We start from the raw sequence: 23,913 nt of genomic DNA, 5'->3' as shown, positions 1-23,913 counted from the left end.
TATGAAACTAATCAGAAAGCAGCGTACGTTGACGTGGCCGAGATCCAAGGACGCCATGCTTTAAAAGCGAAGCTTTGTACGTCTACCATCCAAGGGTTCTGTCGTGTCCGTCGTTGTAAGCAAAAAACGATCCCGACGAACCGCTAACAATTGCAGGTATAGCCGTATAGCTTACTTGAATTCAGGCATTCAGCGTACAACTAAGCACTCGTTTTCGCAAGAAAAACCACAAAAACAAGCTTCAAAGTGATGAGCCAACATGATGGATGATAAGGGCTGCGGGCAAAGAACGGAAACAGGCTCGGCGCGGTCCGTAAGATTAGATTGCAGCTGTTGCAAAGCTTATGCAGCTGCTTGAAAGAGGGTTGACGTCATTCGAAACCCTTCCAGCCTAGTAACTGCTTCGGTTCATTTTCTAGACTACCCCACTATGGGGTAGTCTAGTAGTATATATCACACCGATCATAAAGCAGTAGTGAACATTGTTGTGAAGTAAATGATAATAAAGGCCGTGGTTAAAGTTACGTTGTAGTGTGTGAAATATCAAGTGCGCCGCAGTCACCGTGAGGGTGGCGTAAAAAGCTTCGCTTTCCAACCACCTTCACAGGGTGGATTGGCGGGCAATTTTTTCGGCCGTGGTGATAAACTATGTAGGGCAAGCAATATCGGGAGCTTCTATCAAAACCACTAACCCGTAGGAGGCGGAAAAGGCGGCCATCGCCTTGGCCATAGCCAACACTCTCAACACTTTCATTATCTGCGACTCTAAATCCGCTATTCGCAAATATATTAAAGGACGCATTTCTCCACTAGCTAATAAAATCCTTGCCCAAAACACTAACTATCGTACTGTCCAAATTCATTGCGCCCCAGCGCACTCCTCACTAGCGGGCAATGAGGCCGCCCACCAACAGACTCGATCGTTCGCCTCCCGAGCCCACGGCGCAACCCAGGTCGCAACGGATAGTGAGGAGACAGAGGAATTTGGGTGGTCGACGCGAGATCGTATGGTGACGTATAGTGACATTACGCAATATTACAGACTAGGCAGACTTATATACCCTGAGATCACGAATCAGTAACCAAGTGGAAGGAGCTCATCTGGAGGTAGCTCCAGGCGGGCTCCTTCCCAACACCAATTCTGTATTCATACATCGATGCAGCAACCTCTACGCCGCAGTGCAAGCTGCGCAAAGCTCCCGGGCCGACCTGTTCAATATACTGTGAGGCTGTCATAATATACGTACCCGCGGTAGTCCACAGGGCTTGCAAATTACCACGACGCAGCAGTGGGAGGCCACACTGCTCAGCTCCGACCCGGATGAGCAGGCCTGGGTTATGGGGCGGGCAGAGGCTGCTGCCAGGAAGCAGGGGCTCCAGGCCGACTAACCGCCGTCGCCTCGCTCATCTGAAGCAACCACGAGCCTCTGGTTTCAAATAAATGTTTTGTCCTCCTCCGGCGCATTCACGCATTTCAACAGGATGACTGCCTTCCCGCGAAGGATTTTAAGGCGCGTTAATAAATGGCTCGTTGCGCGATATCCTCGCAAAAAAAAAAAAACGCGGCATCTAGTCGAGTAGTTTCAAAAAATCACGTGACCTCCGAGCGAACGCCGGATGAAGAGGAAAGCTAGCGGCGCGCGCAGAAACCACGTCACCTTCTCCGAGCGAGGGGTGGATGGAGAGAGGAACTAGCCGCACGCGCACACACGCACACACACACAAAATCACAGCATACCCACGATGTGAATGATGATGATGGGGCGAAGCTCCGGAGGGATCATCGGTAAACCGTGAATACTCCGAGTAATTGGCCCAGTATAGAGCCCACCGACATCTCTACACCTCTTGTACACCTCGTTAGCACGGACTGGTGGTAGCTGACGTAGGTCACCACACATGACAATATCGAGACCTCCAAAGGGTTCGTTGAGCCTTTGTGTTATCTGCTTTAATAGCCCATCGATGGCGTTGAGGTTGTCGGGTGACAGCAGGCTAACCTCGTCAACAATGACACATTTGACGTTACGGAAAGCAACTCGAAATGTGTTGAGCTCGTTGTCACCCAACCCCGCGTCCCTCTTGTTGCGGCCAAGCTTGCGCCGCAGCCGCGCGGCTTGTGCCTCTCGTTCTCGCACTACGAGGTCTTCGCGCCGCCGCCGCACTGCCAGTCGTGAAGCCGCGGCCTCGCGGGCTCTCCCCGCGGGATTCTGCCTGCGAGCGCGCGCCGCCTTCCGTGCTCTCCGCTCCGTAGCCTTGTCTTCCATCCGGCGACTCCGAGCGAAAGAGAAAGCGCGCCAAGAGCGAGCACCTTTTATTATAACACCCCCTAGCGGTAACCCGTCGCACTGCATTGTAGCGCGCCGCCGCCGCCTTCCGCGCTCTCCGCTCCGCAGCCTTGTCTTCCATCCGGCGACTCCGAGCGAAAGAGAAAGCGCGCCAAGAGCGAGCACCTTTTATTATAACACCCCCTAGCGGTAACCCGTCGCACTGCATTGTAGCGCGCCGCCGCCGCCTTCCGCGCTCTCCGCTCCGCAGCCTTGTCTTCCATCCGGCGACTCCGAGCGAAAGAGAAAGCGCGCCAAGAGCGAGCACCTTTTATTATAACATCCCCTAGCGGTAACCCGTCGCACTACATTGTAGGGTTTCTCATCAACTATACGAAAAACTAGCGCCATCTAGTGACATTATATACACTCATATATAGAAAGATCGACACTTACGCCATCTAGTGAACACTTCATAACACTACAGGTGGCTACATACTACATCGGAGGAAGGACAGACCCACGCCCTAAGGAGCTTCGCCCCTAAAACAGGGGTTGCGTCGCTGATGTCACGCGGCGGCGGTTGTGGCGACAGTCGACTGCGAAGCGAGAGAGACGACAATGGAGGACGCTTGCCCGGGGCCTAGCGGATTGCGCGGTAGGCTGAGGAAGTACGCTGCGGCCGAGAATGCTCGCCAAGCGAGAAACGAGGTGCGACGTGCGAAGCGGTGGGAGCAAGGCATTCGACCGCGAGTGCTGCTTCGCACTGCTGAGAGGATGCAAAGTAAGGAAGTCTGATCTCTCAGATCGCATAACTTAATGCATTACCAAGTGTGCAGCAGGCTTTCGTCTTCGCTTGTTACGGAAGTGAGAAATTCTGCCGAACTTTTTTAACATCATGTGATTGACCTTTGTTGTCTTGTGTTGTCTCTTTGCTTCTTGTCTGTGTGCTTAATTTTATTGTACGCTTCTTTTATGTTGAAATAAGTATATGCACGACTCAAGAGAACATTGTGCGTCATGTATGTTACTTGTATGAAGTGTTACAAATAACACACGCAAACATTTCTTGAATACGTATGTTTCAAGACCATATATATATATATATATATATATATATATATATATATTCTCATTTTTGTGGTACTATGTACGCTCAGCATGACCACCTGTATTGGCTCGATCAAGACCAGGGGCCCTGTAACGTAAAGCTATTTCAATATGTTTTTGTTCCAATATCCTGACCTCAAATTCACGTAATCGCCGGCGCAAGCATCGGGCGGTGACCCACAGCGTTGGTTGATCACGCAAATGAAACGCTATCCTCATTTATATAAGGTAATTATTGTTTGCTTTCAAAGGGAATAGCTTTGCCTATCTAGACAAGTATTTCTTTCTTATCTCATTGATCGCCCAGAGACAAGGAGCACGCAGATGTGACGAGGGTATTGGTGAGGCCGGGTTAGCACAGTAAAAGCAGATAACCGGATGTGAAGGGCAGTGGCGGCGTTGGCGATTGGCCCACTTATCATTGCTTAACTTTTGGTGTCTGGTAGAAAATCGCGGCGGCGTGCAACGAAACGGTAAAAATGCCGCTAGAAAGGAACCTGAGCTAAGAAAAGGGGGCAGCGTGTTGTCGTGTACGTGTGGAAAGGGCTCGACAACGTCATAAGACCACGCAAAAAGTTTATTACACGCAAATAGATCAATCCGACCCTTTTAGGACAATTTTAGCGTAAAAGGTTTTTGTGAACACTGGCCAGATTATTTGCCCTTTTTTTGAAACAGCCAGGGAGGGAGCACGAAAGCCGATGCATTGCGAAGTGCTGCTCCAATGCTATCGTCAAAGACGGGACTGCAGGAGAAGAATACCCATTACCTGATGGAGCCCGCTGTGAAAGGAGGAACCACGTGAGTGGCCATCACACTGTCATTACAAAGTTTATTCACAGCAGCAGTGCAATGCATAGGTCGGCACTCTTGCTTGAGAGTCGACTCAATAAGAATCGGAGCTAATATAGGTCTTGTAGTTTATACCAGTAAGCTAAGCGCCAGGTAAGGCTTTTTGTTAAGCGGTTCGATTATTGCTTTTTATGTGTATTTACAGCATCTCCATCTCCTAACAACTCCATCAAATTTAGGTTGCACTGTAGACGGGAACGTGTTGGCGCGAACAATAACGTGAAGTCGAAGAGAGACGTCGTTGGCGCGAGTCTGACCCCGCTACACGAGCGCGCGAAGCCGCAGCTGAGCGTCGAAAACGAGCGTACGAAGGCGAACGGCGAAAGCAGCAACGCGGCGATGGGAGACGGCGCATTACCAAGTGTGCAGCAGATTTCCGCCTTCACGTGTTACAGGAATGTAACGTGCTGTCGAACGTTTCTTTATCATTTTCAACATTTCAATTTCAACCACCGCTAATTTGTCCCGATGCTTTTCTTGGCTTCATTATCTTAGGGCTTAACAATGTTACGGTGTGACGCCTGCCATTAATAACGTTATAGGGTCTGAGTCGCCGACGGAGAAACTGTCGCTATTGTTGGCATGTGCTCTGCCCGACTCACCATTGCTGAGCGACTCACCATCGTTTTTTTTAGCCGTCATCGAGCATTGCCCTCACGAAATCATTTTTGGTCTGGATTTTCTCGCCAGTCATTCTGCCCTCATTGGCTGTTCGGCCGGCCCACTTCGCCTTGACTTGCCTCTTCTTGCCGACCCTGTGGACCCGCCTACAAGCCGTTTAAGCGGCATGGATTCTATTCAACTACCGCCTAAATCTGTGACTCAAGTCGACTTGCTTTCCACACCATCTGTACTTGACGGCTATTACATGGTCGCACCAATTCCGGCCGTTAGGCTTACCCATGGCCTTACTGTTCCGTACACTGCGGCGGCTTTTCGGTATCAATACTCATCATGAACACCAAAAGCGAACCCCTTCATTATCCCTTTCTCTTGGTATATATATATATATATATATATATATATATATATATACATATATACATATACATATATATTATGTAGACTCTTTACTTACTTCTCCCATCCCAATTATAGCTCGACCACGGGACCGGCTTCCTGTACACTTCACACACGAACGTAGTCGTTTTACAGCGAAGCTCTCTGTGGCTAGGATTCCGGGAGTTTTTTTTTTTTTTTTTTTGCGTCCGCGAACCGAAAACTATCATCGTCAATAGGTCGTGCCCCCGTAGGCTCTCATCATACCTCCGTAAGCATGCAGAAAATGGAATGGCTCATAGCCCCCTAAGGCAGAGGCTACAAGCACTCAGCAAAGTGAAGCGAACAGGGCATACATTCTTCGGAATCACGCATACAACATACAGAACAGCATACGTTTCAGTAAAGAACAAGCTCAACACAAGCATGCGAACCACGTAATTGATGATAAGGCGCTAGTGATGGCAATGCAAAGCACGCAGCGCTCCCCGCATACGTTTCCCGGTAAGGATTACTGGTGCGCAAGCTGCCGCGGTGACGCCAGCTTTCGACGTGGGGTGTGACGTCCCTAGCCTTTCGCATATAAAATGACCAGTCTAGCAACTGATTTCAATGTTGTTGCAGCACCGATATGGGCGGCGGCATATTGTCAAAATCCACTAGACATCCACTTTTGCAGGACCGGCGGGATGGACAGTTTTGTTTTTCACGTACACTTTACACTCCTAATGCTAACGCATTAAAATCGGTGCAATGATTGCTAAGAAAGAAAGAAAAAAAAAACGATTTTGGGTTTCCATGTACTTCATGAAAACCGCCGAGCTTAATGTTCCTGGGCCCCTTCCTATCTCGATACAGGAGAACACAGCAATGGTCTTTCTCGGCAACCACCGATAGAAATTTGATGTGGTTCACTGCATTTGAAAAAAAAAAAATAACACTACTATCTAGTGACTATTGCAAGAGAAATGTAGGTTTAGCCCGGCGATTTCTGAATAAAGATTGTTGAAAATTGCAAATTTGCAGAAAATTAAACTCTCAAGTTTACAACTAACCATTCAACAAGGACATCATAATTCTGTAAACTGCGTGTAATAGTATATGAAATGTAGAAAGAAAGTAATGTATAATTCATGGCTCTCAAAAGACATCAGTAACATGTGAGTGCAGGACTTTTCAAAACTCTTGAAAACACTAACTAATTCACGTACGATATAAATTATTATACCTTATTTGTCCCGTTCAGATGCTGTAATGGCTGCAGTTTGCAGAACAGTTACATCTGTATTTGATGCAGAAGTGCAAATTAGTGAACTTCGGGGTTCCATTTTTATCAGCGGAGCTGTTCAAGCTTTTCCTTTCGCCGCGTAGCGTTCGCAAAAACTCGCCTAGCGATGACGTCCTTGCGCACAGCTGCGCCTCGCTTTACCTTGCAATAGACAATAAATAGCCAATCAATAGCTAATTCATAATCAATCAATAATCAATATATTCCGGAAAATTCTGGGGATGGCTTGGTAGTGCTTAGCCTAGCACATATACGTGGCCAATACTTTGCGATATCCAATCGATAGACAGTCAATAGGTTTTTGATAACCGAGCAATAATCAATAAATTCCGGAAAAGCACCTGCAATACCAGCACCAGCAACGTGCCGATTGGCTCCGCTGTTTCCTTAGCCTTGCCCCACTAGTGCAAGCTACGCTAACTTTTTTGAAACATAGCAATTATTTTAATTTGATGTAAAACATGCCAAACCTAAATCTAAATTCTGCTTTCAAAATGTCACTAGAATAGAACTTTCTTTTTTAAATTTTATTGACTTTCTCTAATAATAATAATAATAATTTACCTTTCTCTTTTAACCAAATTGCACTAAAATCGTTCCAGAGGGTGCCTCATCAGAATATGTCTGCGTTTTAGATGTATTTGAATAGGCAGCATCGGAGTGACCCCGAGCTTAAGCTTCCTCTTTAGTTAGATGGCGTGCGAAGATTACACTGATTAATACGCTACCCGACACCTTGCTTTTCAATTGCTTTGTGGCAAGGAACGCCGTTCGCTGCCTTTGCTGTTCCATAGTGTGAATACAATGTTGAACAGAGTAACCAGTTGGGCTTGTTGGTTGAACATCGTAGAACGCTACAGCGCGGAAACGACGAAAACGAAGACAAGAGAAGCACACAAACTACATAGGCAGAGCGCTGACTTTCAAAAATAATGTTTCTTTTGCCGGTGCACGGCTAGTTTTATAGTGAACACTTAACAAGGAACACACAGACAAAAAAGAAAAAAAAACACGAAGATCACACATGCGCACAGAACATTCTCATAACGCTATCGCACCCTCGCTAGGAAGGTAAGATTTTTTTCACACAAGGCTTTCGATGGACAACCGACGCACTTATTTCCCGCACGTGTAATTGCGGCAGCCTCCATAATTTTTTTTAGTGAGGCTCGATTTGCTCCTAGATACAAACTTACATTTTTTTGAAGACAGGTTTGACACTGACAGTTGCGAGAGTACACACCTAGATGTCCTTGAATTGTGTTGGAAACATTATTGTGGTGTTCCCTTAGCCGGATGGTAATGCATCGGCCGGTTTGCCCATGTAGACTTTACCACGTGAGATAGGAATCGCACATACGACACACTGGGCACATTGTGCGAGGCGCTGTCTGTGCATGCTTTTACACTGCGCCTCCAGTTTTTGAGGCAACATGTGTGCTGGATGTTGGAACCTAAGGCGTCAAGCCAGTACTCCCATAAGGTCTGCACACTCAAAACTCGTCAAGAGAAGTCTTTTGCCTTACAAATGCCTTGAAAAAGTCCTGTGTCCACAAGGCGGATGAAAGCTTTCGGTCGCAGGTCTCCCGCCTCAGTACAGCTGGATATGCCTTATGTTTGCAGGTTAGTGTCGCGGAAGGCATACTTAAGGAATCAAAAAGAGCCGGTCGCGCACGGACTCATGTTACAGAAGGGCAAAGTCGTAATAATGCAAAGAAGGCAGTCATCCCATGTTTTCACAGAATTTCACACAACCTCGAAAAGGTTGGCCGGAGTGCAAATGTTAATGTTGTTTTTTCCGCACCTACGAAATTAGAGTCACGGAGTAAGCAAACTTGCGCTGTCTTTCAAGAGAAGGCCCAGTGTAAAATCATGCACCGACAGCTCCTCACACAGTATGCCCAGTGTGTCGTGTATACGATACCTACAAGGTATATGTAAACTGGTAGCGTAGCTTCCATAGAAGACCACGTGTCAAGAAAATAGCGGCTCGTTGCAACCGTCGCCATACGTATCGGGGGGGGGGGGACAACTAACAGCAAGCAAAAAATAAAGAATAAAAAGTGACGTCACAACCGGAAATGGCAGTGACGTCAAGATCTTAGGCTGCTTGGCGCGAGTGTTTGAATTTATTCAGCATTCGGAATTTCAACCGCCACGCCAATTTTCCTTTGAGGCTGAGGCGAGCTTACGACTCGCCTCAGCTGAAGCGTGTCATTAAACTATAGGAGTGATGTATGTCTTAATGTCATGATAATTAGGCTGTTATTGACGGCAATTGCTCCAGTAGGTTCCTTAGGAAGGTGAGCGAATAGGATGGAAATAAATGACAGTTCCACAGAGGTTACAAGCAAACCTCGCTTTTATTCATCTAGAATAATGCAACCAATGTAATTGACCAAACAAAACATGTTTCAGTGGATGAAAAGTACAATGGCCAGCACACAGTCGTAATGTACAGTAACATGCAAAACCTTTTCAAAGAATCATTCGCAATTCCGTGCCACACCATGTGTTCCTATCCAGCAGTTATCAGACAAGACAACATTGCTGCGCATCGTCATTTAGAAAACATTTGACTTACTAATTTGGCTTCCCGTCGGACACACAGAGCCTGTGTTACGAAGAGTGAACGAACATTGCGCGACGTTTCTTCGCGGAGCGTTCCGCATTTATAGTCACGACGAGCCACAGCGCATCGGATGCCGCAGGCGTTAACTTGCACGATAACAAGAAACCTGCACTCACACCTTTCGCCAATTTGAAGTGAAACACACGCCCCACTTTGAACAAACACGCAAGGAAATAAAAAAAACTGGGATGAAACCGCCGCGTTCTAGTGAGAAACGCCATTCCGCACGACATACTAGCTGGTTTACGTAGTCTTGCCAAGTCTTGAGCCAGAATCACTGGTTGGTAGGGATCACCAAGAACGAACTAATAAACTGTGAAATAGGAACAAAATTAGCATTTGTTGTTTTAGTACAGCAAAAATATTTGAAACGTAATTTGGACTCGTATGACAGCATTCTGATAAAAATTTTCGAAATTTTTTTTCCCATAGGTTTCCTAGTTTCAGTAATACTGAGCATTGTGTGTTTATGGGGATGAACTTGGGTTTTCGGGGGGCAGGCGCCCTGTCAGGCATTTTTGCCTTTTCGGCGGTCCCCTAGGCAACTGTATGTGTGTGTATATATACATATATGTGCGTACATATTTTATTGGTTGCCTGCAATAAACTTTAAACTTCAAACTTCAGTGTTCACCCCCCCCCCCCCTCACCTAGTCGTGCTTCAATCGTGCACCACTAACTGATATCTCTGGCGATAGGTTATGGCACGCTTTTCGTTCCAAGCTTCGCGACCTATTTAGATGGACCTTGATACCTGTCTCATGTGGTAAAGTCTACATCGGGCAAACCGACCGATGCATTAACGATCGGCTAAGGGAACACCACAACAATGTTTACAACACAATTCAAAATCATCTAGGCGTGCACTGTCGCGACTGTGGGTGCAAACCTGTCTTCAAGAAATGTAAGATTGTATCTAGGAGTAAATCTATTCTAGTAAAAAAAATTATCGAGGCTGCCGCAATTGCACGTGCGTGAAATAAGTGCGTGAGTTGTCCATCGATACCGTTGTATGAAAAAAAACCTGACCTTCCTAGCTAGGATGCGATAGCCTTATGAGCAGGTTCTCTGCGCATGTGTGATCTTGCTTTTTTTTGTGAAGTGTTTACTATAAAACTAGCTGTGCACCAGCAAAATAAACATTCTTTTTGAAAGTCAGCGCTGTGTCTGTGTACTTTGTGTGCCTCTCTTGTCTTCGTCTTCATCGGTTCAGCACTGTAGCCTTCTACGCTGAATACAATGTCTCACCAACCACATGTTGTTTTGCAGGCGTGTTACAATGGCAGATGCACCGACTGGGTCAAACATCCTGCGTAAGAAACATCTTTCTTTTTGTTGATGATGGTCGCTTTCGCAACTATTTCACGGCGGCCAAATCATAGGTTGTTGCAAAAGAACATGTTTTAGTAGATGAAAGAGCTAAAATAGACACCAGTATAGTGCTGTGTTGACGCAATTTCAACGCCTTTTCATCCAGAGAGAGCATGCTTTACAATTATATTGCGAAGCTTTATTTATGCTCAAAGTGGATTCACCTAAGCATGAAAAAGGTGTAGCGGGCATGCAATGACCACATCCATACCGGCATATTGTTGTACAGTCAGCACGGTGAAAGTCTACGCGTTATATTGATTCGCTTTTTTCTAGCAGCACAGTGCAAGCTCTGAAGCAGTCAACAATAGGGCGTATGTGAGGTCACGTCACGACTCCCTATAACAAATCTGAAGCGGCCGCATGTAGGCAGCGCAAAGAACGTTTTTCGACACAATCTTTTTGGAATCTATATTCGACAATTACCGCTATTTTTACCTTCTATTTTAGTTTTACCTTCTTTTCGCTATCCGCGTCATTGACGACTTTATTTGAACAGCTTACGTGGAATGTAATTATTTATTGTATATTTAAATAGCTTACTAGAAGTAAAAAAAAACGAAGCTTTCTTGGGCCCCCTCCGCCAAGCATTCGTTTCTAACCAATACCGACGGCGCAGGTGCATACTGACTGGAAAATTCCGCGCTCCCACAATCCATAGAAATTGGGCTACAATAAACATACCGCGTGTCCCAGCTAACGTGGGCCAAGTCACAAAAATGGCTACGAGATACGACGATGGGGCCAACGGTGTTTTGTTAGCAGTCACCATGAACACACTGGTGAATATTTCTGTTATCAATAATAATCTCATTAGTCAAAATTATTTGCCTAAATTTAAAATTACTCGAATAACTGTATAAGCTCGAATGTGAAATTGTGCATCGTATTTGAAGAAAGCATGTTCAACCCTTTTCAGCTCTAAATTTTCCCCAGTGTTGGTTCCCGAGTCTTAATGTTGTGGCGCAAAAGGCGAAAAACGAATGCAAATTCAAGGCAGAAGCATGAGTTTCGGCAGAGCTGCTGTCTTCAGCTTTTAGCAAGCAACCGCTGCTTGCTGCCTTTTCACAGCGGAGCTGTTCAAGCTCTTGGTTAGGCCGCGTAGTGCAGCCAAAAACTGTGGGCCGATCCTTGAAGTTGTGCAGAAAGGGTCCAAGGGCAATGGCACATGCCCCTGTGCAAAACCTCCACCTGGCGACGACGTCACCATGCGTCGCCTAGCAACGCTTCACCTCAGCTGCGCAGACCGCGCCGAGCCTCGCCACAGCGGCGTGAGCCGTGACGTCACCGAGCGCGCCGCATTGCTTCGCTTTAGCTTTTCCGAGACATGATGTCACCGCGCCGTGCGGAGTGGTTGCCGCGGCTGCGCAGACACGAAGGTAAGCCATGACGTCTCTCCGCCAACCCACGGGACATGTAGCTCCGCGTCGCAACCGTGGAGACACTAAAGCTCCGCCGTCTCCGCGCCGAGCACATCGCGGCTAAGTTGGGGCGGCCGAAGAAGAGAGGCACTCCCGAAAAAGAGGAAGCGCGGTGCGAAACCCGTCGCGCCGCTACTCGAGAGCGAGTGAGACGACTTCGGTCCAATCTCGAGTATCGCGCCGCCTAAGCGGCGGCGAAACGTCGGTGATTCGCAGAAGATCCGGAGTTACGGGCCCGCGGAACCGAGCAAAAGTGTTTGAGTGTCCAGAAGCGTCCAGATACTTTAATGACCGAGTGTTCGTTGCTCCTTGGGCTGTCGATGATTCCGGGGTGATAGTGCGCAAAACGTGGCCGAGTCTCGAAGCATAACCTCGCAAAAACTACGCCGAACCGAGATGAATCTAGGTGGGGTTGCCTGCTTCGCTGTTTGCCCAGTCTTCGCACCAGTAGTGTGAGGCTGCCCCTATTTTTTTCCGGCTTCACTCGTATCTTTTACAGCCGTCTATAGACGGTTCGCAATGCTGTAGCAAACAGCGTGACGAGGTTGCTTGCTCGTAGCAGTAGCCCACAGCTACACCATGGCCCTGTCACTTTTACGCTGTCATCCATTGATTATAGTGTTGATACTTTGAAATCTCTTTTGAGATTCCTACAGTCCAGCGTGTGGAACGAGCGGGCCAGCCTAGATTTCGCCAGGCGACTACCAACAAAACACTGTCGGCCGCATCGTTGTATCAGGGAGTCCCTTTTTTAAGCAGTTTGACCCACGCTAGGTGGGACAGATGGTGAAATCTTATATGGGCTTATATTGCACACAATTCGTACAACACATCTTGCACAATCTAAACAACCTTAGCTCTCATGAATATCTAATCAGCCCCTATCTACTGTGGTGTTTCACTAAAGCTTGTGCAGTATATGTGTTCTTAGTACTGTCACGTGAGTTATAACGCATGCACAAGGTATCAAGCAATGTAAACACACGGGCATCATGAGCATGGGTGCTATCGGCAGTAGCAAGAGCAGCGGCGTTTTCCAACTGCTCGCCGGCATTACACGACACGGTACTAACATCGAGAGTTGGCAGACATATCAATCACATGTTTGCCAATGGAATTGTCAACAAGGAAGCCGTTCAGTATGCTTCTTATTATACTCTGCCGTCTACAGTGCGATGTTATTCCCAATCACGCCAGGATCCGAAGCCATATGAAAGTCGTAATATGTAAATGAGGGAATCAGCACAGTGTGCATACCATGAGTTGTGTTTCTGTGTACCGTTACTGAGAACAAAGAATGCTTCGATTACAATGATATACACAGGGATTTGTTCTACCTGAGTTTTGAAGACAAGCTGTTGTTTGGATACTTCAGATCGATTTGGAATTCGTAGGATCTGGGTATCTTGGCTGGCACGTCCTCCACACTTTCGTCAAAATAAGGAGGTTTGAGGTCTTCTAGTGCATGCAGGACAACAAAAAGGGCGTCAAAAAGAAGCTTGCAACAAAACGACACACCAAGTTAGCGCCGAGTTATGTACTGCGCCGTAATAATGCCTAATTAGCGCGAAAGGGCCGAATTTAAACCCGAATGCGTTTGTTCAACTGCGGGCGGCTTAAACCGTTACTGGAAGTGCGGTGTTACTCAAAAAAAGAAAACACATGGACCAATCCAGGAGTAGTGCAGTCCAAAAATGTGGGCGATACCGAAGCTGGCGCAGTCTAAAGAACATAGCACATATGCTACACTAATACGCAGAAGAAGACATTGTCCGTCTTTGATGTCAACCGCTGCTGACATGCCCTTTTCTAAAAAAAAGGTACGATTACACGCGCAGCTTATATTGTGAGGAAACGTGGAATATTGGGGGTGATACGGACGCAACGTTTGAATTATTATGGTTTGGGGGACGTTAAAGATCCCCTGGTGGCCAACATTAATCCGGAGTCCCACACTACAGCGTGTGTCCTAATCATATCGTCGTTTTAGCACGTAAAACCCGATATTTCGATTGAGAGAGAGAGAGAGAGAAAGAAGTTTAATGATACGAAATGCAGGGAGGTCGGCCTGAGGTAAATTCCTCTAGCCAGCTACTCGGCGTTGGGGGAAAGGGAAGAGGGAAAAAAGAGGGGCATGATGGGTGAGGATGACGAGAGAAGGAGGATGTTAAACATATCGCGAGCAATTTAGCATGCTCGAAGCCTACATTCCAGGCCCGTACTTTTTAAAAAGTTCAGTAACACCTGGATGGCCTTGTAACTCGATTGAGCGTCTGGTCAAGGGTCTAAAATAACGTCTTCTGACAACGGTGGGCTGCCGAGACGCGTAAGGTCATTGTTCAACTTTTGACGCTCTTCCACGTACTTAGGGCAGTCACAAAGCACATGACCTATAGTCTCATTTACATGGCACAACTCACAGTCTGGAGATTCGATGCGTCGCATGAGGTGCACGTATCCGCGTGTAAACGCTACCCCCAGCCTTAGTGTGTGTAGAAGACTGGCACAGCTGCGTTGAATTTTCGGTGGGAGCCTAAATTTCATGGTAGGGTCCAATCTCTGTAGTCGTCTGTGTCGATTACCCGGATTGCCCTAGTGCTTTTCTGTCAATTTTCGGATGACACTGGATAGGAGGCAGTTGGCGTCCGCTCTTGAAAAAGGAATTGCAAGCATTGACTCTGGTTTTTCGAGTGCTTTCTTCGCTTCGGCATCGGCCAGTTCGTTGCCGTGTATACCACAGTGACTAGGAACCCACTGAAATGTTATGTGGTGGCCGTTTTCTTGTGCTAAAGTGTAGAGCTCGGCAGTTCGACGAGCCAACACTCTGTAAGCGCTTTCTTTCAACACCCTTTAAGTAGTTGCAGAGCCAATTTTTCGTCACTGAAGACTGTCCATAGTTGAGGAGGCTGTCGCAAAATATGTTGAACGGCCTCTCTGATTGCCACTAGTTGCGTAGATGTTGTAGTCGTCTTGTTACACAGACGAAACCGTCGAATGACTTGATGCGCAGGCACGACGAAAGCCGCACCAGACGCATACAACGAGAACGATCCGTCTGTATACACATTCACCGAGGAGTCATATTCCTTCGACATATAATCAAGGGTTAAATGTCTGAGGCCGACGGTAGGTATTCGCAATTTTTTAGAAATTCCGGGAATAGATAGACGTACCCGTATTTTGGACATTACCCATGGGGACATACAAGGAAGGTCAGCAGAGGCAAAGTATGATGGTATGGCAGATTCTTGGCATTCAATGGCTCTTGAAAAAGTGCAGTCCGGCCGTATGTCAGAAAGTGTCGATAAGGGGTGGCATCCATGACGGCACAGCAGTCGCAGAAATACTCGAAGAGGTTGGCATCGTAGATAGACAGGTAAAGGGGTGACGTGAGCCTCCTCAATTGTTCCGTAGGTTGAGGTGCAATGTCGAACGCCGAGACATGTTTTCAGCATCTGTGCCTGGGCACTTTCCAGCGTACGCAAACATTTCGATTGAAAATTGTTATAAAGTAGGGGCTAATAGAAAAATGCTAAACACTCGTTTTCGACCTCTTGAAAGCATTCAAATGAAGTGCTTACGAAGTTTCTCCCCTCCCCGAGGAGGACAAAACACAGCAGCGAGTTTGATATTTATGGTATATCGGGGTCATGAGCATTAGTGACGTGTACCGAAAGGGCGAATACTGGACATGAATACACGCATTTTGGATATGTGTTCGTGCTGCTGTTGGTCTAATTTACAAGCGCACCAACTACGACCACAAGAAGATAGCGTCCTGCCTTCTATGCCTATGCTACGTGTTATTCTTAGAGCGTGTTATGCTATTTTGAGTTAAAAGGTCTGCTTGTTGAATTTCACATATAATGGTAATGAGAAACACGAGAACGAGGTGAGAGCAGGAGCCAACGTTTCGACAAGTGGACTTATCTTTTTCAAGGCGACCTACTGCAAATATTCCTCCTTTTCTTCGTTTGTTGCGTTCGTAATATTGGGGATACTTGGAGCTTCAACAGAAATTTCGCCAGCGCGTCGACATGGACCGGCGTCATGCGACATCTATGTGATGCAAGATCCTGTTCATGGTGGAAAAGCTTCTTTCAGCGGCAGCAGTTACTACGGGAAGAAGCAGTATGTTCATTGAAGCTGATAACAAAGAAGATAACGGTGTTTTATTGCGACAGCAGCCATATGGACACTACAAGTGCATTTCTGCCGTCGCCGTGATGTTCCGTATAAAGTCCAAACACGATAACATGGTCGCCGCGTTTCATACGCTTTATGTGCGAGTGAAATCTCTCGAGGGTCAGCCGACGATTGCGGCTCAATCTCACGCACGCGAGGGAGAAAGGCGGTGCGGAAGCTCACCGTATTCTGTGTTCGAGCGCTGCTCGTTTGTTGCGTAATTTGGCAGGGCTTTCGTCAGAGGGGCTACGGAAAGCAGATGCTGTTGTCATTGGTTGTATCGGGGTCACGAAAATCCGTGACAGATGTACCAGGCAGCACCGGCAGCTTAGGTTGTGAGCAAGGCGAAGCCACAGTGATGCCGTAGTGCGAAATCAATACCTGCCTCAGGTTCTCGTAGATGCCCGGTCCTGGTAGAAGTCGGATCTACGAAAGAAGACCGTCTGGCATCTCGCGAATTGCGTGGAGGTAGCGCAAGGGTTGCTCAATCACGTTGTTCGAGTAGAAGCAATTCTCGAGCTGAAGAAGCCAGATGGTAGAGCTGATCCTGAAAACCTTCAGTAGGTCATGCATCCGCGGAATGTGCGAGCACAGAACATCGGGAGGCTCGACTGCTGCTGCTTGCGGCGAAATCTCGAATGCACACAGCATCAGGGTTGCGGTTGTCGCTGAAGGCATCGCGCAGGTTGGGCTTATGGCGTCGCCGTGCCTGCGGGAGTGAAATCTGCACCTAGTGGAGCCGGTGGGAGAGCCTGTGAATCGGTGATGAATGAGAAGGCCCCAAACGGTAAGCAGAGAGCGTGCGGTAAGGTGCATGGAAAGAGAGTGGAGGGCTGTAGAAAAGCAGAAAGCGCTTGCGTTTGCCCTAGTGAATTCCTTGGAAAGAGTCGTCGCGCAGCTGCCTTTGAGATGAGGAGGAGACTCACGACCGAGTGGAGGTGTTATGATGGGGCCGGCGTGTGCTGACGATCAGCAAGGGTAGGCCCAGGCGATGTGGGACGAGAAGACGCGGAATGACGCGATGGTTGAAATAGCGAGAGCTGTTGTGTATGAGCGCTGGAGGTGGCGTAGTGAGCAAGGACGGCTGCCCGCAAGTCCTTGTAGAAGTCGGGGCAGGGTGGTGGCAGCCGGTGCCTGGAAGCTGGTTGATACGGAAGTGGCTATCCAGCTGGATGAACCAGAAGTCCGGCATATCGATGTAGAATTCCAGGACACGCTACAACCGCGGGACGTCTGCCGGACCACGTGGGGCCACGTCACTCTCGCCTTGGTAGAGTCACTGCTTTGAGGCTGGTATGACTGGACTGCGCCGTCCGGTGTCACCAATTTGTGGGATGCGGCGATAAGAGGTAGCCTTGGCCACAATTAATTTAGATCGGCCAGCCATGGTGCCGCGGGATCTCGGGAGTGGCAGCTACCGCGGCCGCTCAGGTAGAGAGCGCTAGCGTGTTCTTTTTCTCGCGCTACATGCACGTCATCCATGTTCTTCTTCACCGGCTCTGGAGGCGATAGCCGCACCGCTACAATGCTCTATAATGCTGTGGACGAAGAAGCTTTATAATAGTGGTGAATTGAGGAAAACAGACATAATTCAAATAACAGGTATATGTTACTTGCGAATTATGGTGGACCGAGCCTACATGATCTGGGCCGAAGAAACCATGTCGGGTATTGTAGATACGTGCAAGGTGACACGGTGCTACTGAATAGTTGGTGTAGTCCCAGTTCTTTTTAATTATTTTTTCTGGAATGTGGCAGCCATGGTTGACCTAGTAGTTTCTTGGGATATTGTATGTACCGGATTGTAGCAGACATGGTGCGCATATATACTTTTTCTTCTTAGTTATATCTTAATTGTGTTGTTTAAGGTATATGGCAGCTCCGTGTTTATTGTGCTTAGTTTTTTTTTCACGTGCAACATGATATCGCACTTAGTTTTGAAAACGTCTGAACTTTGTTCTATGAAGACTTGTAGATTGACAACTTGCTCCACTTTGTTCTGCATAGAAACAATTAAGCTTTGTGCAATCAAATGAAAACTCTAAACGCTGTCCCTGATGTTCTTGCAATTTTCAAATGTGGTGACAGAAGGATAGGGGTGTTTGAATATAGTTTTGAATTTATTATCCCGCCAAACGGAGGCACACATTTTGGCCTTCTATACAGCGTTCGTTCGTGCCCGCCTGTCTGTGGCGTCTGTCTCCACCTTCGTTGTAGTATTTGCTTTTGCGCACCAACATCAGCTTGACATGCACCAACAACGGCGAACTCCATTGTAACATGTGATTTAATATGCTGGATTGTTATGTTATTTAGTGTACTTCTGGCAATTAGCAGCTTTTCCGTCACCATTTGTTGGAAAATAAGCCTTCAGACTTATTTTAATAAAACAACGTGGTAAAAAGAGCGCTAGCCCCTTGCACCTCCCCCCACCCTCCTGTCACTCATACACAATATAACCAATTAGTTCGTATCCACACCCTCCTGCGTACTGGAAACACGTCCCCCCCCCCCCCCCCCCAAAAAAAAAAAGTCGCTATTCAGGATAAACCCATGGTAGGACTGACCATGCCATCTCAAGACCAGGGTGTTGCTGGCCGTCACACTACAACCACAGCCGTACTGCACAGCCGTACCAGCACCTGAAATAGTGACGCAGCATGAATCAGCAAGGGCAACAAGGCACAGCAATAATCGCCGTTTCCCGCCACTGCCACCGTTGCACGCCGTTCGACGACACCGTCTTCAGCGTTGTTCCTCTCAACGGCCGGCCCTCTCGGCACACCTCAACTCTGCTTGCCGAGTTGCACCGCACTGGGCGCGCAGACATTGACCGCAGTCGAACATCAATGACGTCAGACGCTGACATGAGTACTCAAATTGCTCAATCTTGTTCCTTGAAAGATTTTGAAGAAGTGTCTTGCTCCTCTTAAAAATCTGGCTTCCCCTTTACTTTGGTCTCCGACTTGTCTACCTAAGGTTTAGTGTCTCCGGTTTCAAGTTACAACGTGTGCACTTGTGAGAGGAAAGAAAGTATGAAGATCATCTCGAGACATTGTTTCATGGCTTTCAATTTGCGGTAGCATGCGCACTTGCGTCCTCCTTGCATTGCGACTAGTGACGAGTATGTGTCAGTAGCGGATTATTTATTTTTTTGTACATTATGCACACAGGGCCACCTGATTTTAAAGAGATCATTAAGATATAACTAATACGTCGAGTAGTGCTAATGATATAAAGCTACTTCTGATTATTGACCCTTTTCGCGGCGATCCCGTGGGCGCTGCCATATTTGATCACGTGGTGACGCGTCCATTGCTTGCCTCAGCTGCCTCCGTTACCTCCGTGTTTACAATGGGTGTACATGACGCCCGGAGCGTCTCAGGAAACCTCGGTTTCGGAAGATATCGTAGTCGCTGACTGAGTGGCCGACACGAAGCTTTGGCGACAGCTTCAGAGGACTCATTAAGCTCATTAAGCTTTGCCCAAACGGCGCGAGCAGCGTATACGGTGCTTGTTCTAAAAACAAGGCTAAAAATGTATTCCAAGCTATCCAAGTTTCCCGCTTATGAATTGAATCAGGATCAGTGTGTTTTGCTATTCGCTCTTTATTTGGAAAATACTCTGAAGCAGCTTGTTAGTCACGTTTCTGACTCAGTGACGTGCGTCTGTGCCGGTTACTACCTGATTATTTTCTGCCTAATCGCTCGCAGGTGTGCTCAGTTGCAATAGATTCAGTCTTGCTGCACACAAGGCTTGGAACGTAGCTGTTCTGTACTAATAGCGTGTAGCAAAGATGTAATATCGCTAGTAACTCGCTTACTCCTGTGGTCCATCACGAAACATTCAGCTTCGACCATTCATGTGCTGTCAATGTAGTCGTTGTCACGCATGCTTTGGTGTACTGATTCAAGTGTTCGTCCATTCACACATTCTTAATACGTTGGCGATAGAGTGTACGTAAGCTTGCCTGTGAGTTGGGGTCGATGTGTGTAGATAACGCGTGGAAAACTTACTATGCCAGGAGGCGGTGCTACTCCCTTTGTCATTGTTTAACGAGCGTTACTCACTCTTGCCGACGTTCCGGTGTTGAAGTCTTTTCTCTGGAGGTTAGCGATACAACGCTGGCGGATGAGTGAAATTTTTTTTGTCCACAAGGAAAGTCGTACATCGAGAAGGGCCGGCAACACAGGCTGTCCGTATGTAGCAACGGTCCGTGAACTTGTGCACACACACTCATTTCATTTCTTAATATTCCAGTCAGTATTTTTGCAGTCAACTACTGCACACGTCTTCATTCACCGCTCTACATTTTGCAGCGTGAATTGAGCACAGTGCGCGATCGAAAACCCAGTTGCATTTCTGACAGCTGATCGCACAGAAACAGAGCAGAAGCGGTAATGGTTTCCTATTCACGCGCTTTCGCTGAGGCAACGGATGGCGCGCCGCCGAAAGCGCCATCTCGTTTCTCGAGAACAAAATTTTCCGCGAAAAGGGTCAATACAATATTAGCTATTGTATTTAAAAAAACGTTTGTTATCGGTGAAATCTATGAGACTTGGCGGGAGGCGGTTCCATTCCTGGGAAGAATGAGGAAATAATTACAGGGAGAAATACTTCGTGTAATGTGAATCAACTCCGACCTTAGTTACGTGATCAACGCTGTTTGAAAAGCACTGCGGCTGAGGTCGTAGTGAGGTGTGGTATGGCGGAAAATTTTGTGTAACTCTGTAAATATTATGCGATGATGCCGGTCGGCTGAGTGCCGTGAAGCAGTAATGCTCACAGTTTTACATCCACCGATGGCAAGCCTTCTTTTAATTAAAGGTAAATGCTTCTTGCAGAAGGACTGTTTTTAATGTCAATGTTCGTGAAGCTCTTAGTTCTTCTAGTGGCCTTACTGTTTCTAGAGCTGGGCTTTACCACCCGTTTACTTGGTTTCTCTGCCCAGGAGACCACGACCAGGCGCTGATACGAGACGTTGAGCTGAAATACTTGAAGCATCTCGCAGTGGTTGCTCGAACCTGAGATAGCTGTTCCTGTCGGGGTCCGATTCCTCAGCTTTGCAGCAAGCACTGAAGACCCAGCCCGGAACTAACCGTGCCGATTGAAGCATTGTAGTTACAAAAATATATAGTGCCCAACAACTGCAGCTGCTGTCCGAGAGCCCTTTGGCAATTTCTGTGAGACCTCGAATATCTTTGTTGTCCGAATAGATATTGATCTCTTTAGTGGCAGCACAGCCCGACCGCTGCAGAGAAAAACGCACGTACATTTTGTAGTCTATATTTGTGGATCGCGCGGGTGATCTACGTGTAAAGAAATTATTTTTTCCTTCCGTGTTAAATACATTTTTTCCAATTTTCACAGAAAAATGCCTACGAAATCTACTCAGATGCTTGGTTAAAAGGCGTATTACTCGCAGTAATTTTGGCCCACCACCCACTTAATAAAACTTGTGTCAAGCGAGTAAATGCCACTATTGCGCATTCTTCTGGTGATATGCTGAGACCTTGTTTACACAAGTAGCTCGCTGTCAAAGTTGCTGCTCTTTGAAGCCGCGCACGTATCTGTGGACGTGTGACTGCCGAAGTCCAGACACAGATGTCGTCTTCGTATATTGAAATCTTGATGGTGGTAAGTATTCAGGAAGTCCAAGAAGAGCGAGGTTGAATAGAGTCGGGCTGAGAGCACCGCCTTGGGGAACGCTCTGCGTCACGGGCCATACGAACCGCTCGTATTCGATATTATATACCTACTCCATACATCACATGAGAAAGGACACCACGTGGAATTTCAGTGGCTTCCAAGTCACTACGGTGTCATAGGGAACGAAGACGCCGATAATGCCGCTCGGGCAGCTCTTGACGACACACAGGAAGAGGTCATACCACTCTCACGGTCCGACGCAGCCAGCAGACTTCGAGTGCTTGCAAAGGAGATCACGCTCTCTTTATGGTGCACACCAAGCGGCCAGACCAACTGGAGCAATCGTCAATACCACCTGCCCTCTTTGATGCATCTCTGTATGCCAACTGGACTCCGCCGAAGAGAGGCCACTATGCTTTATCGCTTATGGCTAGGGGTGGCATTCACTAAATCTTATTCATTTCTGATTCGAATGGCCGACAACGCTCTTTGCAATGCCTGTCTTTGCGAGGAGACGCTAGAACACATTCTATGCGACTGTCCTGAATATAATGCTCAGAGACAGTCCCTGGCGTCCGTTCTAGCGCACCTTGACAACAGACCAATGTCAGTTGAAGTGATCCTCACATGTCGTCGACAGAAGACATCGCAGCTGAAGGCGACGAAGGGACTACTTCGGTTTTTAAAAGAAACGGGCTTGGACAAGCGGCTGTGACAGTGATGTCACGTACCACGCAAGAGTGACGGACTGTGACTGACGATGTGTGTGCTGTGCTGTGTGCCCTCTCTCTCTCTCCTCCCCATCTTTCATTCCCCCTCATCCCGCTCCCATGTGTAGGGTAGCAAATCGGTTGTGCTGAACTGGTTAACCTCCCTGCCTTTCCTTCTCCACTCTTTCCTTCCTTCCTTGTATCAAGCTGCATGACATACCAGAAAGTTGAACTATAGACAGGAGCATTCTCTGCGATCCTGAAGCGGTATGCCTTTTTACAGCGAAGCTTTTAAGGGCTGATTCTTGGATGGTCGCGTCCGGCAATAAAAAAAAATACACCATCTTCCCGTAGGGGAACCCTGAGTAGTACGCGAAGCAGCCATGGGGTCGACTCAAGTTCCCATTAGTTTTCAGATCGGCCTGTCGCCGCTGCCGTTTCGTGGCAGTGGCTCGAGCCCTCTGCTCCGCGGCGCTGACCACGGCGCTGACCCTGGCGGCGTTGCGGGAGGAGAATGAGAGGACGAAGTGAATGATGATGAGTGGGCGAAGCACCTGGGGATCATTCGGGCAAAACGCCGGAAGTGTTCTCCGGAAGCCGGAAGCTGGCTTCCGGAACCGGAACCGGAAGTGGAACCGGAAGTGGACGCCGCACGGCGGAGGGAGGGAGTGACATAGCCCCGAGCATAAGATGCTTGCATCAAAAAAACTAATTGGCCGTATGCTGTATGTGCGAGTATATAAGGCGACGAAGAGACTATGGTTTTTAAAATAAACGGGCTTGGACAAGCGGTTGTGACAGTGATGTCACGTACCACGCAAGAGTGACGGACTGTGACTGACGATGTGTGTGCTGTGCTGTGTGGTCGTATGTGAGGCATGAGTGTATGTGCCCGCGAGGGCGAGGGACGCGCGTTTTCACGGGGTGACGGGGAGCGAACGCACGGTGGAGAGCAAAGGCGACTTCCCAGTGGAAGGGAAATGGTGGGCGAGGAGGGCATCGAGGCACCCTAGACTGTGCGTGTGCGTGCCCGCTCTCCCACTGCGGCGCATGCGCGCAGCCCTGCCGGCCTCTGCCGCCTGTGCCGCAGACTCTCTCTGGGCTGTCGCCCGCCTCTCGCCTAACAGTGTCGACAACAGCGTTTAGCCGTTCCGTCACGTACCCAGCATTTTGACAGCGGTTGTGTGCGGTCACACAAACAACGTCCACAACTGTTTTCGATGGCGGCGGCGTTTTGCCCGTGTTCGCACCGAACACGCGCGGCGTTGGTGACGTGTTTATGAATAACGTGCCAACCTTCGCCTACACCCTACGGTGGTGTACCGTAGCGACTATAAGGCCATGGTCCCTGTTCCAAGTTCAAGTTTATTTTTTGTCATTGCATGTACAAAAAACGGGCTTACATATTACACAGCATCAGGAGGTCCCA

The 23,913-nt window shown here is 47.9% G+C and overlaps 1 protein-coding gene across 1 annotated transcript in view; it reads left to right on the top strand.

The window, feature by feature from the left end:
* LOC119459035 (uncharacterized) overlaps window positions 1-21,277 on the top strand; it is a 100,005-nt gene extending 78,728 nt beyond the window's left edge. Inside the window, exons 9-11 of the mRNA XM_049671081.1 lie at window positions 4,056-4,178; window positions 10,418-10,461; window positions 21,077-21,277. Coding sequence (XP_049527038.1) covers window positions 4,056-4,178; window positions 10,418-10,461; window positions 21,077-21,110 — 201 coding nt within the window. The 3' untranslated portion in view covers window positions 21,111-21,277. The remainder of the gene's footprint in view (window positions 1-4,055; window positions 4,179-10,417; window positions 10,462-21,076) is intronic.
* Window positions 21,278-23,913: the final 2,636 nt, after the last annotated feature.

The sequence above is a fragment of the Dermacentor silvarum genome, chromosome 7 (genome assembly GCF_013339745.2).
Source record: "Dermacentor silvarum isolate Dsil-2018 chromosome 7, BIME_Dsil_1.4, whole genome shotgun sequence".
Classification (NCBI taxonomy): domain Eukaryota; kingdom Metazoa; phylum Arthropoda; class Arachnida; order Ixodida; family Ixodidae; genus Dermacentor; species Dermacentor silvarum.
The sequence above is the reverse complement of the archived record's forward strand: the minus strand, read 5'-3'. Positions and strand labels throughout refer to the sequence as shown.